At 43.5% G+C, this 15,980-nt stretch overlaps 1 protein-coding gene across 1 annotated transcript in view; it reads right to left on the reverse strand.

The window, feature by feature from the left end:
* Positions 1-3,631: 3,631 nt before the first annotated feature.
* Positions 3,632-15,980, reverse strand: part of SH3BGRL2 (SH3 domain binding glutamate-rich protein like 2) — a 33,357-nt gene continuing 21,008 nt past the window's right edge. The window contains exons 3-4 of the mRNA XM_014949353.1: positions 7,438-7,518; positions 3,632-6,302 (exon numbers count right to left, since the gene is read on the reverse strand). Of these exons, the coding sequence (XP_014804839.1) occupies positions 6,288-6,302; positions 7,438-7,518 (96 nt within the window). The 3' untranslated portion in view covers positions 3,632-6,287. The remainder of the gene's footprint in view (positions 6,303-7,437; positions 7,519-15,980) is intronic.

Here is a 15,980-nt window from a genome sequence, read left to right on the forward strand (position 1 = left end):
TGCAATAAGTTCTTCCACTTGTGCCCTGGGACAATCTTAGGGCTTTTGTGGAGAAGTCAATCCCCTGTGTCACCAGGCTCTGCTGAAACACCACGGGGTGTCCACTGCCCAATTGATTTTCCACACACCACCCCCTTCCATTGCAGATGAAGGTCCCCCCCTTTTTTTTTCCCCACTTCTGCTTGTCTGTTCTTCCAGGAATGGTGTAAAGCAGCAGTGGAAGGGCCACCCCTAACACCACAGGCTTGAAGACCATGCTCCCTGATGACCTCTCTCTACTGGAGATCCTTCATCCCTCCAATAAAGTAAAATAAATCCCTGTTAATGACGGCCACGGGGCTCCATTGCGTGCAAAAGCCAAGGGGTAGGATCCTTCCCAGCTGCAAAGCCGGCAGCAACGGGGGTGGTGAAGCTGCTGGGAGGTGGTGGCAGGGGTTACACCTACCACAGTACCTGCCCTGGCTGACCTCAGCACCATAAATCCAGAAGACAAAGCCAAAAGCATGGGAAAAGCTAATTAAATGTAGCGCCCAAATATAAATTCCTCTCAAAAAAAAAAAAAATTTATGAGCTTCGTGCGAAATGGTTTACTCACCCTTTTATTCTTGAGGAGGAAAAGCTTCGTCACGAGTGCTGGAAAACCACTGTGTGGGGAAATCCGCCAGATTTCGGGAAATGGCCCCGTTCTGTGCCAATTTGGCATAATCTAAGCAGGGTGATGAGCTGCTGCGCGTGTGGTCAGACACCCTGCGTGGAAAAAAGCAGCTTCCTGGCTTCAAGTGTCCAGTGATCACCTCCTGGGGCAAAAGAAACCATCCCAACCTGAAGACCTGCAAACACTTAAAAATAATTCCCACTAAAGACTTCTGGAAATGGTGTGAAGTGCTATTTTGTAGAATCACAGAATGGTTTGGGTTGGAAGGGACCTTAAAGACCATCCAGTGCCAACCCCCCTGCCCTGGGCAGGGACACCTCCCACCAGACCAGGTTGCTCCAAGCCCCATCCAGCCTGGCCTTGAACCCCTCCAGGGATGGGGCAGCCACAGCTTCTCTGGGCAACCTGGGCCAGGCTCTCACCACCCTCACACCAAAGAAGTTCTTCCTGAGATCTCATCTAAATCTTCCCTCTTTCATCTTAAAACCATTCCCCCTCATCCTATGGCTCCCCTCCCTGATCAAGAGTCCCTCCCCATCTCTCCTGGAGCCCCTTTAGGGACTGCAACAAGGATAAAAGACTCTTATTTTTCCATCGTTCTCTTTGGCACACACACCATTCTCCATCTCTCTTGGAGCCCCTTTAGGGACTGCCTGGGCCAGGCTCTCACCACCCTCACACCAAAGAAGTTCTTCCTGAGATCTCATCTAAATCTTCCCTCTTTCATCTTAAAACCATTCCCCCTCATCCTATGGCTCCCCTCCCTGATCAAGAGTCCCTCCCCATCTCTCCTGGAGCCCCTTTAGGGACTGCAACAAGGATAAAAGACTCTTATTTTTCCATCGTTCTCTTTGGCACACACACCACTGCTCAGATGCCTTTTGTTGAGTCACATTATTTCTTTTATTATTAGACGAACACGGTTTAACACATAATTTAAAACTCCACGTGTACACGGCCCAGGATGCAACGTGCTCCCTCGAAACACCGACGCCAGGAAGGTGAACACACCAGCTCCACATTTTGGGACCTCACAGGGATGTTACCAAGGGTGGGGAGTGGAAGCTTTGCAGGCAGGGAGGTCTAGGTGGGACAGGAGGAAGCACGTGAGGAAGAGGTAAAGAAGAGGAAGAAGAGAGTAAGCCAGATCTGCCCTGCCTGCTCTCAAGGGGCTGTTCTCCATCTCCCCTCCCAAATCCCCTGAGAGGGTGAAGGAGGCCATCAACCAGCCACAGGCCATTCCACACCGTGTCTCCTACTCCCACTCTCTGCCCAGGGAGAACACACCGAGCTCCCTCCTCCTCTTCCTCCTCCTCCTCACTGCCAAGATCTACTGAAATCAGTGGACAAGTCACCAAAGACTAAGAGGATTTGGCACTTTCCTGGTGAAGACCCCGCTCTTGCACCCCTGTGAAGTGCCACAAGGCACTGCCCAAAATCTCAGGGTCTGACTGCTTGAACCACAGTATTCCCAGAACGGGACTCCATAAATAAATGGCCTTAATGAGTCCTTAAATAAATGGGGGGATGGGGGCCAGGAAGGACAAGCAAGAAATCCACTGAGAGCTTGGCAGCTCCTCTTCATTTCAGTGATAGCCCTTGGGCTGCTCAACACTTCATGTGCAAACATGGATTTAGGGACTTTACAATCATACAACAGTGACAGACTAAAATTGCACAGAGTTACTCCAGGTCCACTTCCCTTGGAAGGTTTGATTCTAGACAGTCAACAAAAAGGACAAGAAAATAAACGAGAAAGCCAAACTAAGAAAAATCAGGAGTTCAGAAGACTCATCAAAAACTGTTTCAACCTTACAAAGCGTCTGCCTTTTGACTCAGGCCCCAAAATCAATTTACCGCATTATTAAAAAAATAGCAAACAGGATTTGGCACTTTCCTGGTGAAGATCTCGCTCTACCGTGAAGTGCCACAAGGCACTGCCCAAAATCTCAGGGTCCGACTGCTTGAACCACAGTATTCCCAGAACGGGACTCCATAAATAAATGGCCTTAATGAGTCCTTAAATAAATGGGGGGATGGGGGCCAGGAAGGACAAGCAAGAAATCCACTGAGAGCTTGGCAGCTCCTCTTTGTTTCAGTGATAGCACTTGGGCTGCTCCACACTTCATGTGTAAACATGGATTTAGGGACTTTACACTCATACAACAGTGACAGACTAAAATTGCACACATTTCAGTGATAGCCCTTGGGCTGCTCAACACTTCATGTGCAAACATGGATTTAGGGACTTTACAATCATACAACAGTGACAGACTAAAATTGCACAGAGTTACTCCAGGTCCACTTCCCTTGGAAGGTTTGATTCTAGACAGTCAACAAAAAGGACAAGAAAATAAACGAGAAAGCCAAACTAAGAAAAATCAGGAGTTCAGAAGACTCATCAAAAACTGTTTCAACCTTACAAAGCGTCTGCCTTTTGACTCAGGCCCCAAAATCAATTTACCGCATTATTAAAAAAATAGCAAAATAGCAAAATAGCAATATATTTAAAACTACCCCTTTTTCAGTCGAAGAAGACCCTACGTTCTGGCAAGGCACTATCCAGCCACGGGTGGCACCAACAGAACCAGCCTCTATCAAAGCCACTGATACAGTGAACACGCGTCAGCCCCACACCACAGCTCCGGCGAGGGGCAGAGACTTACACCCCACACCACTCCCCCTTTTTAATAAAAGCGGGGCAGTTACAAGGATTAGCTAAAAATGGGGATCGTTTGGTTCTCAAGCATACCTTTATATGCAAATATTTCAAGCAAAACTTAAGGATTTGCTATTTCTTTCAACAGACGGCTCCGGTTTCCACAGCCCATTTCAGTTACCCCATTTCGTCGTTACAAAACTCATTAAAAATATTCCGGATTATCTTGTGTAACAAACTAGAACTCTACTTCTTTTAATTACAAAAATAAGGCTGTTGCACAACAGACCAAATTCACATTCAAGCAATATATATGCTTTTTTTTTTTTTTTTTTTTTTTTAAAACTAGCCACTTTTATAATTCAAAAGCACATCTCCTAAGGGACTTACACTGCCAATCCATGCAAGCAAGCAGGATGTCTTTGGAGCTAGTGTTGTCCTCCACACCACCGCCGGTGCCACCACGCGTGCTCTGAAACAAGCTAGCCTTCTATTCTACAGTTATCAAAAACTCCAGAGGAGTTTGGTGAAACTAATTTCATCCCTGGAGAAATCAGCGCTGGGTTTTGCCTCTCCCGTCAGTAAACCTGGGATCTGGCCCAGGATTCCTCACGTGGATTTATTTTCTGACACGCTACCTAAATAAGTTTTTCAGAACTGGAACTTCAGGCAGTTCTCAAAGTTTACAACATATCAAGTACAGGATAAATCCAGGATGGCTTCTCTGTAATCAACTGCATAATTACGTAAATTTCTACCTGTATTCATTTGTAAAGTTAAATATTTTTCTTTAACTGTTTTTTTTGTGGTTTTTTTTTAGGAATAGTTATACTGAACTGGGTGAAGTTAACAACATACAGCTCCACCTCACGTCACACCCCCTTCCTACGGTGAGGTTCTTGTCTCATGAAAACATGGCATTGGTGACAAAAACATCACAGTAACTTACCACAGGCAAAGTATTTCTTAAAAATGCACATCCATATACGTATATACATCTACATATATGCATGTTCTGAACTCCCATTCAGGATTCCTCTAGAGAAGGTGCTGCAGCTAAAGATTTTGACCAGTAAATAGAACCACAGACTTTGGTGCTCCTCGCTCCACCTGGTCCTTGTTTGGTCTGGTAAGAAGGTGGCCAAGAGGTGACCTAACAGTAGCCTACCACTGTCTTGAGGGCAGCAACACAAAGGATGGTGCCAATCCCTTCCCATGAGTGCCAGGAAACAGCAAAGGAAATGGACACAAATTACACCCTGGGAGCTGAGGCTGGACATGAAAAGGAAGTTTTCACTAGAAGATCACTGGAGCATTGGGACAGGTTACCCAGAGGGTTATGAGATCTTCATCTTTGGATATTTTTAACATTCTGCTGGACAAATCCATACCCGACCTGAGCTGGTGTTGGTGTCAGCCCTGATTTTGGCAGTGCTGGACCTCCACCTCTCCCTTCCCACTAACACCTCTCGAATGCCACGGTTACTGATTCTAAACAGAACACAGGATTTGTTGCACAAAGTGTTGCTTTCTGACACTTTTTACAAGTTTGGCGTCCTTCAAAGCACACAGTCTGAGTGATGCTGGGATTGCAAAGCAGCTTTCCCATATACTGTTGATTTTCATTTACCCAAAGACATCAGGACATTTCCTGGAATGGCACTGCCCTCTCATTACGAAATCACTGGAGTAAAAGCTCCAGCACAGCATAGCTGTTATTGCTACAGCCAGACTTGATTCAAAATGCATAATGCAATTTGACTTCTGTCTAGAATGCATTTTTTAAATGGTTATTGGCAAGTCACAGGCCTAAGTTCTGGGATGGGCATCAATGCTGTCCCACTGGAACCACCTCCACTTCCTTCGCTTGGCTCCTGCTCCTCAGCTGAGCCCACCCTCAGCTTCCTTGCTGTCCCTGAGGCACCTCCACACTTCCATGCCTGGAGATATAACCAGGACAACAGCCGGGTGGGTTAGGTGTGTTCTTGGACCATGGTAGAGGGTTTAACCATTCATGGGACCAAGCCCTGGCTCTCAAAGTATCCCCCTGACTCTCACGTGGCTCATGGTGGAGCTGTGTGTTGTTGAAGGTAAACTCAAGGTTTTTGGCAAAACTTCATTTTAAGATAGTCCAACTACAGAGCTCCAGCTTTGGGTGTTAAAGCCTCTCCCAGTCAAGAGAGAACAATATAATCACTAGCTATGAGACCTCTCCTGAACTACCCGGTATTTTTCACCAAGTGTTTTCCTGCGCATTTCACCCGCATTTGGACCAGGAACCATCTCAACATATTTCACTTTGGCATCTCCTCCATGATGACAACAAGTGGTTTTAAACAGTCAGTGGCAATGTGCATCGTCAGACAAATCAAGTTTTCGTGAAGAAGTTTAGCAGCCCGTGTCTCTTACAATAAACAGGAGCTAACATAAATATCGCAATAAATAAACGTAGAGCAAAAAATTACGGCAGTTATTGGCTTAGACTGAGATCTTAGGATTGATGATTTTTACCTTCTGGATCATAGCCAGCATAAACGTTCTAATAACCACCAGCACTTTAACTATCCTGAGGAGCTAATTTCAACTACAGTAGTTGGAAGAATTAAAAAAGGTAAGGAATCTGATTACGTAAGTGTATCCATGAGGGACAGAAGCCCAACACTTCCACTCCTTATCCTCAAACACACGTGCCTGTTAGAATATCAGTGCCAGTTGCAACAGCAATCCAAAGACAAGAGTGAAACATCCACAATGAGCATTTTTAAAAAAGGAAGGTGAGTAGCCTGGCCTTAATCCTGTTTCATACGTGTGTAATTAACTCCAAATTACTGGAGAGCAGCGTCCGGTGGCAAGCAGACTGCTACTAATGACGTGTTTGCTCTGTCACAGTGATCCATTAGGGAAGCTGTTGTGTGCTGAAGAACAGGGTCGTTCATCTGGGAGGTGTGTCCATCCATACTTCAGATAGTCCTTCTAGGGTTCCGACTCCTGTTCAGAAGAGAAAAAAAAAAAGACAAGTTTCTTAACGCTATGAACACGTTCTCATCTCCTGTGCCTGTCACCTGCACGTTAAAGGTGTTCCCTAAGCCTGGTCCACACAGCAGCTGAGGATGCACCACAGGACAGAAGCCATGATCTAGCCAAGTTTATAGAGACACTCCCCCAGGCCCTACAACGGGTTATTTCCCAGGAACAGAGCTGCACAGAAGCTGCTATTTCTGACTGCAGCAGGACATCATCTTTTTTTTTTTTTCCTAGCACTAGTTCTCCAAGCACGGAAGCAAGGCAGGCTGCCAAAATAACCTGCTTTTGCAGTTCCCTGCTGAGGTTCCCTCCCACTCCTGTCCCTCGTGGGGTCCAGAAATAAATTCCTGGCAGAAGAGGAACTCCATAGATACCCAAGAATTACCATCCAGGCATGAAACAGTACTACTGCCAAACACAGCTATCTCTACAGTAGGCAAGGGGAAAAAATCCTCCCCTATGTGTCTCCTCTACTGCACCCACACAGTCTCTTTGAACAAGTGCCCAGGCTTCCATATGGGAATAAAATCTCCTCCTTACACTGCCTTCAACAGAAAGATGTTACCTGGCTTCGTGTTCTCACCTGTATATGTGTATTTGTTAAAACTGAATTCTTATTCAAAAAGTTGATATAACTCCTCACCACTCCAGCATGTCAGCATTTAACTGAAAACTATAAATTCATGGCTAATGGATAAATGCTGTCCTGCTTGAGCCATTATGCCAGGCTGGCCCAGTAAGATGATGGTTTGGTAACATAAGCTGCAGATATTCCAGTGATTAAGATCCTAGTTCTGTCTCATGTTATAATTAAGTCAGCTGTTTTCAATTTAGATTGATAATGTGAAAGCGAACGCATTCTTTAAACTTCATTTATCTGCTGGCTCAAATTAACTTCCCTGTATAATGCGTGGTTTCATTTAAAACACTTTGCTTTTCATGGCAACCGTTTCAATTCCCTCATTAGCATGAAGCTGATATGGACCAGGTATGGATCGGGGCAGTGGTGCATCCAAACGCAGAGAGTTCCTTCAGTCTGAAGAAAATTCAATCTCAGTATTTCAAGAAAACCATGAAAAGTCTGTAACGCTACACTGACCTTTGATGCCAAAGTAGGTTTGAGGCCAAGAAAGGCGAAGACAGTGTTGCTCTCCTTTGATTCAAAAAAGCTATCGTAATCCTAGAGAGGAAGGGAAAAAAAAAAAAAAAAGTGGGTCAACATTTGTATTTGTGTTTTCCTGATTTTTCTTAGCACACCATGTACTGTGCTAAAGGGGGATATGTAATGATGCTGAGGAAAATCTTGATGCTTACCCATATTCTCCTATGCAAACATAAAAGCTATTCTAAACTGCCAGGGTATCACCAAGCAAAGAAAAACACATAAATTTTCTAACTACAACACTTTTCGCTACTTTATTTGACAGGAAAATATAAACATGGGCTTGCATAAAAAAGAAATCTATTGCAGGTATGTTTTAAAGGGTATTTAAGTGCCTAAAAATGCAAATACGTTTCTGATCAGGTTTCCAATCTGCATTTTAGCACACAAAATACTTCCTAACGTGGAAATCTCCAAGAAGAAGTCCTAAGGCAGCTCAACTCCTTATTTCCTCTGTGGTGGAACAGATACTCCATCATCATTGTATCCTTTGAAATCAGCAATCATACCTCAGCCTTGGACAACCACATACTTAAATATAAAATATTAAAGAACATAAAGAAAATATATAAGAAAATAAAGAAACTTGTTAAATAGAAAGATTAAAAAAAAAAAAAAGCTTCATCATCATGATTAAGTTCCTTTTAGGTTTTCAGGTTCTGATCTCAAAGAGTTACTACTACTTTTATTGATTCATTTCTTGCGTTGGACACCTGCTAATCTTCTGTCGTTAGATGAGCTGACAATATTCAGTTTTCAAGGGAAAAAAAGAAAAAAACAGAACACAGTTTAGTGAATGGATTGGGCAACTGGCAAGAAGTCAAGAAGCTTCAGATTCTCTTGGTGATTTGGCAAAGGTTTCCTCTATGACCACCAGCAAACAGTAAAGCACCCAGTGCAGAGGCTTTTCCTCCACCACGTAACTGCAGAATGGAAATATTAATCCTTCTTTAACCACTTCAGACATGTAAAATACTCTGGAATTCTCAGGAAATTTCAGGTATGTGCTCATCACTACACAGCAATTATCTCTAAATATCTAAGATGAATAGTTACGCCTAACTTGAATGCATTCAACAAGAGAAATCCCTGTAACACTGACTGTGCACACACTTGCTTTTAATAGAGTAGCATCAGGCAGTCTCCGTGCCTCCACATGCTCCCTTGTCTGTGCAACAGTCACTCCCAAAGTCAGCACTTCTTTGCCTCCTCACCCCTAATTTCATTACTTTTTGAGAGTTCAGTCTGTGCAAGTCACTCCCAAAGTTAGCACTTCTTTGCCTCCTCACCCCTAATTTCATTACTTTTTGAGAGTTCCCCTCTCATTGTTACAGTTTCGGGTGCTTTCCCTGAAAAAGCAGAAAAACGTAAAATAGCTTTTATCCTGCAGAAGTAGTTTCTGAACCTCCCCTGGTGCAACGTGAGGGTATCACTGCAGTGATGTGATTACAGACACTGCCATAATTAATTTGGCCCAGCATTTTGTTCAGCAGGTACTCTGAGGCTTGTTTAAACAAACACCATCACTGCTGGGACAAACTCTTTACTGGCCCAGCAAAGTTAGGATTGGCAGCGCTGCCGTTCAGCAGAAATCACTATTTGTGCTTCAAGGAAGGGGGGTTGGACTAGATGATCTCCAGAGGTCCCTTCCAACCCCATTATGATTCTATGAAAACAACACAAGCTTGATGGCACCAGGTGAAAGCAAAACATTAACACAAAGGAGACTGCACCTACAATTAGCAATTGCACAGACACTGTCTACCAACTGAGATTAGGAGAAGACTGTATCTAATGAAGTTTCAAAGACAGTAATTTAAAAAGCAACTTGGCTTTGTCACCGTTTGCTGTTAGTTTGCCACAAGTGACAGAGTGAGCTTGGTACACAGTGAAGAAAATTCCTCGCAGTAAGTTTCTTTTAAAAAGCAACTTGGCTTTGTCACCGTTTGCTGTTAGTTTGCCACAAGTGACAGAGTGAGCTTGGTACACATCTCTGACAAATCCTTACTGCTGACCACACCAAGAAGCAGAAAAATGAGGAACCCGCCCAAATAGAACTTGCACTGCTTTTTATACAGATTTTTTAAACTGCACTAATTATCAGTCAGCCCTCAAAGATAATCTATTGGAATGCTGTTCCTATTTGTTTCTCTTTGGCAACAATTTTTCAATATATGGTTATGATCTCTTCGCTCTTACAAAAGGGGCAAGGTAATTGCTTTTACAAGTAATAAGGGGGAACTCCTGACTTCAATGCAGTGAATCAGTGCTGTGCCACTGGGTGAGTTAACACTGGATCTGGCACTGAGGAGGAGCTGGATCTGCCACTGAAGAGGAGCTGCCAGCATCCCTCCTGCAAAGGGCAGTCCGGTTCTCCGGGACAGATGACACTCCTTCACTGATCCGATTAGGATTACAATGGAAAGCTCTTACTCAGCACAGCTCTGCCTTGGAGATGGAGCCTGTGTGCATGTGAGAGTCGCACTGAGGAGGAGCTGCCAGCATCCCTCCTGCACAGGGCAGTCCGGTTCTCCAGGACAGATGACACTCCTTCACTGATCCGATTAGGATTACAATGGAAAGCTCTTACTCAGCACAGCTCTGCCTTGGAGATGGAGCCTGTGTGCATGTGAGAGTCTTTTTTTAATATTATATAAATACACAAAACCAAGGAGATCTTGTCTGCACGACACAGGACGGTCTAAACATGACAGTTTTCAATTAGATGACCCTCTAATGAGATCTCTGCACAGGATCTTTAAGGAGCTTATACAATCCACTCTACAAAGCAACCTGTTACTCCTCTCCTAAGGGACAGATGTTTACTGCAGTAAACAATAAAACAAGTTACATCTACTTTAAAACAAGTACTTGCTTTAAAGTAGATATAACTTTACAAGGGACACGACAACCACGTGTGAGTTGGTTTTCCTTTTAGAACATTTTACCCATAATCAATATTAGGCAACATGTCAGGGCACTAAATGAAATACAGATTTTCCCCTGCCATTTGTTTATTTTAGGAATTGGACACTGGCAGAATCATCTTTCCACCTTCTCTTTATTTTCTGTGGTTAATTCCGAGAAGAACAAAAATGTGAATCTACTAAAGGAGGAAGAAAGCCCCACTCATTGTAACGGCACTGCAAGGGATTAACAGGGTTTTTACTTATAAATGGATTATAACTTTGCTGCATCTTCAAAGTGTGTATTAGAACATGACCAGATTAGCACAATCACAAGTGAAATAGTGGTGAAAAATAATTTCTTACTTCATCCTGCATGCATACCCTGTGCAATACCACATCCTCAAAGTACTGCTTTCACTGTGTAAGCTTTCTTACCCTTTCCACAGTATATTTTAATAGATCAGGTCCTTTATAAAAGACTTTAACCAAATTAGCCGTGACACCTTCCAAAATAAACCTCTATGTCACAATAGGAACTTTTCATTTCATGCAAAGGAGAATTAGGATCCTATACAAAATTGTTAGTAGCTTCTGTCACACTTACTGATTATGCATCAGTTCTGCAGAACAGCAGTGTAATAAATATAAAAATCTAAAAGAAAAAAATGTGTGCTATTTTCTACTATCTCCTGTAAAGGTGACATTTCTAATTTTATACTGGTCACCTTCAAATGTTTTAAAATACATAACACTCTATATCATTTTATTTAGGAAACAGAATGTCTAAAACCAGAGTAAGTTATCTCCAGAGATGCATCAAATCTTTGACAGCTATCATCTTTATGTGGTGGGATGGTTCACAAGCAAATATCTGCTACTTCACCTTGTAACAGCTATTCAAGAAGTTTAGAAAGCAGAGAGGAATAAAGTAAAATTAAAATAAAATACAAATAAAAACTGCGGTGCTCAGCAGGAAGGTACTCTCTCCACTGCAGGGTAACCAGCAGCACTAAGATACCAGTTCTAATGGCTCTGGGGAAGGTAAAATTCTTGGATTATTTTATTTTTACTGAACTGTGGAGTTTCTATTTTTTAAGGTCTTATGCTGGGCAGGCTGGCTGCTCTACACTTTGGTACCACGCTTCCTTTTCTTAAGGATATATCACACAGAACTAAAGCTCTTTGCCTCAGGACACAGAAAAGCAGTGGAGAAGCAGAGAGGAAAACCACAGGCATAGTCTGGAAGTTACAACCTTACAGACTCTTCCCTTTTCTTTCTCTTCTCAGTGACCAGATACCGATTTGTCATTTGACAAACACAAAAAAGGAAGAAAAAGAAATTTGTATCAATCTTTCCAGGGTCTTTAAAAAAAAAACAGAAGGGACTTATAGTTAACAGTGCAAAGAAATCAGTGCCACAGTAGTTGCCTGCACGTTGAATAGTTTCTCGAGAACACTGCACCTCTTTCAGCAGCCTATTTCATTTCTTTCTTGTCTACAGTCTTCACTGTTTTGATGGAGTTGATACCCATATATCACATTTCAGGAAAGGACAATAAATATCACATATCTCTGTTTCTACTGCTACCCACTAGGTGCTCTATCAGGACGTAGCCTCACACTCTAAACCGTATCAGCAGCTTCCAAGAAAGGAAAAAAAAAAAAAGGAAATAAAAAAAAAAAAAACAGGTAAAAATAAAAAAGTCAGCCTGCCATGTAAATATTTTCCTATCAGTTCAAACTCCCACCAGGAGTCCCTTTTAATTTTCATCGGCCTAAATTTCAGGCCACCTCACATCAGTGGAAAGCTTCTGCATATAAAACTGTCCATGTTTCAAAGTGCTAATTCACAGCTTTGTAAGGGTAAAATTCAAGTGGGATTTCACTGCGAAACGGACATTTCCAGTCTTCTGAAAGATCCAGGAGTCAGTTTGAGTCTAAGAAGGGTTGTGTATTGAGTTGTGGAGATGTCAGAGAAAGCGGAGGAGGGAGGTGTGAGGCACAGGCCTAATTTCAGACATCATTTTCTCAGCATTTCTTGCTTTCTGCTTTAAGAGCTCTCTGTGTCCGGTGTTCTGGCAACTGCAGATCCTGTTTGGATAACATTTTCTTACCTGCCATGTGAAGAAGTTAGAGCCCTAGCTGGGGGCTGCAAATTCCACTCTGGAAGCCAAAAATTCAAGCATTTCAGTGCTTGGCGTGGTGCTACAGGCCCTACTGCACCCATCTGCAGCCATCTCTCCACCTGCCTGGACTTTCCATGGTCTGTGTAAAATTCCAGTGGGGCATTCCCAACTGGTCGCTTAACCCTACGAAAAGCCAACGTCAGTGTCTCTGCACACACCAGTACAACCTTCTGGTTACACTGGGATGTTCAAGAAACTGGAGGGCTGTTGCAACTGAGGTGGAAACCTCCGTCCTGGAGGAGAAGAGGAAGGTGCCATTCTTAATTTCCTCCACAGTTTCCTCTCCTGCTGGAGAAGAGGAGAAAGGTCTAACTGCTAGTTGTCTCCAGGAGATGGTTCCCAGAGTGCTGGGATGGCAGGGGCCAAATAGCAGATTGGGCTCAAGGCCAATACTTTTATCATGGCTCTTCCAGGCAAAGCAAAATAAAGTGATAACACAGCAAACAGCAAAAGCTGAAAACAGCCATTAACAAGGTCTCCAGTTTGATGTACATGGAGAAAGGGAGCAAGGAACAGGGCAACTGAGGGAAAAAGACAAATCAGCATGAAGGACAAGCCAGTGACCAGCAACACAAAGTAACAGCCTGCCAAGTAACGTAAGGGCAAGCTGTTCATAGCTCAACAGGCCCACGACACATCAGGACACCTAGAAAATGACACAATGTATAGATGGGTGGCCCACACCAACCCATTTTGGATACTGACTGAAAATACAGAAGACAGACTTCCTTTATACTGCAGTTACATTGTGAAAAGTGCTTATTTCAAATGGTAACGTCCTAGCGAGAAAAATCTGAGATACTACCCTTGTGCTCATTGCTGAGGTTTTCTACTAAAGTGAAAAAGGGAGACAAAGTAAAAGCATTATTTTTCTTACTAACACAGAAAAAACCAGTATTATTACTGTTAAATATTACTTATTAAATAAGTCTGTATTTTCATTAAGAATGTATAAGGCAGAAAGAGCACGTAGGCAGCTTTCCAGTTAGGCTGTAGAACTGGCAGGCAGAAAAAAAGAGACAGTGTTTGACAATAGAGCAAATTGGATGAGAAATATAAGTCATAATTTTCACTGACTCAACTAACAGAACATTCAGTGGGTCCCTCTTCAGTTTAAGTTATCTAATAGTGATTTTCTTTTATTATTATCATTTATGACAAGACAAACATATGAAGACACTCACTGTGGAAATGACAAAGAGAGACAAGTTGTGCGATGTCTGCTGACTTCATCTAATTGTGATATTTTAACCCTCTTTGCCTCCTGCCTAATGTTTTGCCTCCACTCTGTTACCCAAGCTCTTCCTTAACTAATGCAGCAGGTGAACTGATGAGCCTTGGACATCCTGCACATCCTTCTTCCTTCATCCTAGAAAACACCATTTCCTTCAAAGCGTGTTGGCTCTTTAAAGATGTTCATGCAAATGCTGAGGTCTAGTAATAGGATTAGCTCTGCACAACCAGAACAGGTTATCAGCTGAGCAGCCAGATTAACAAGATCATCTCACATGTTGCATGACATCTTCTTCTTCGCCAATTCCAAACAGCACTTTCCAAGACTGGGTGAAAACAAGACAAGCTGAAAGGGTAAGAAGCAACTTAAAACATTGTATTTCCCAGGCAAACTAAAATCACACAGAACATAAATGTTATTTGTAAGTCAGGGGCTGATCCATGAGCGAGGGTAAAATCCCTTCCATGTGCCAAATATATTTCGTTAACTGATATTTCTTACCCAGAAGTAGGAAGATATTATTTATTCTGCTGAGATGAACAAGTAAGGCCAATGTAAAACATATGGGAGGGATGTTCCATTATATTTCCCAGGCAAACTAAAAATCACACAGAACAACATAAATGTTATTTTTAAGTGAGGGGCTGATCCATGAGCGAGGGTAAAATCCCTTCCATGTGCCAGATATATTTCGTTAACTGGTATGCCCAATCCCTTCCTGAGTCAGTCAGGGTGATACATCAAATCTCCCTTTCTCCCATCAGCCAGTCTAACTGGTATCTCAATCCCACCTCCTAAAAGATGTCCAAGTCAACATCGCCAAAATACGAAAAGACACAGCAAGGCAAAGAGGGCCCAATTGTGGTCTTTCTACAACATTTTGTTCAAAGGTGAATAAAAGTTCTGGGAAGATTCTCCCAGACTAAAACAGTGCCCAAGGCTCAGAGCTGCAGTGTACCACACTGGCTAAGCAGGAGAGTAAAACACTTAGAATCAAAGGATCACAGAATGGTTTGGGCTGGAAGGGACCTTAAAGATCATCCAGTGCCACCCCCTGCCCTGGGCAGGGACACCTCCCACCACACCAGGTTGCTCCAAGCCCCATCCAGCCTGGCCTTGAACCCCTCCAGGGATGGGGCAGCCACAGCTTCTCTGGGCAACCTGGGCCAGGCTCTCACCACCCTCACAGCAAAGAAGTACTTCCCCAGATCTCATCAAAATCTCCCCTCTTTCAGTTGTCCTAGATCACCAGCTTCCTGCATTAAGCTAACAATTGCACTGCAGTTCACAGGTTCACAGCAGATCTGAACGATCCATCAGCCAGAAGCAGCTTAGTCACAGCACTGCTGAGTCTGGCAGGGACTAAGTTAGAACCAGCTTGGATGTATCTCCACCACACTGTAGTCAGTACTTAATCTGATCCAGCTACTATGATTATAAAGACCCTCTTTCCCATTTCATTCTCCTGCTGAATTCACAGCCAAACCTTGCCCAATCCCTTCCCGAGTCAGCCAGGGTGATACATCAAACCTCCCTTTCTCCCATCTGCCAGTCTATCGGTATCTCAAACCCACCTTCTAAAAGATGTGCAAGTCAACATGGCCAAAGTATGAAAAGACCAGGCTGAACCCCCCCAAGTCTCTCAGCCTGTCCTCACAGCAGAGGGCTCCAGCCCTCGGAGCATCTTCGTGGCTCCCTGTTGACCTGTTCCAACAGGTCCATGTCCTTCCTGTGCTGAGGACTCCAGAACTGGACGCAGTGCTCCAGGTGGGATCTCCTCAGAGCAGAGCAGAGGGGCAGAATCTCCCCCTCACCCTGCTGGCCACGCTGCTTTTGATGCAGCCCAGGATGCAGTTGGATTTCTGGGTTGCCAGCACACATTGCCAGCTCATGTCAAGCTTCTCATCCACCAAACTACCATTCTGGACATATCAAAGGCTAATGTTCCAGCTTACACTAGAGGACTGAGAAATCATTGTAGCCTACATCATCAAAGAAACCAGTCCACCCATCGATCTCGTCAGACTCACGGGCTCTCACGCTTAGCAGTATTTCAGCAGAGGAAGACAAGTCTCAAGCAGAGAAGGAGCTTAATTAGAATGAAAATATAACTCAGTCTAGGCAATGATCTCATTTCCTACGCCGAAGATT

The sequence above is a fragment of the Calidris pugnax genome, unplaced genomic scaffold, assembly GCF_001431845.1.
Source record: "Calidris pugnax isolate Ruff unplaced genomic scaffold, ASM143184v1 scaffold132, whole genome shotgun sequence".
Lineage (NCBI taxonomy): Eukaryota > Metazoa > Chordata > Aves > Charadriiformes > Scolopacidae > Calidris > Calidris pugnax.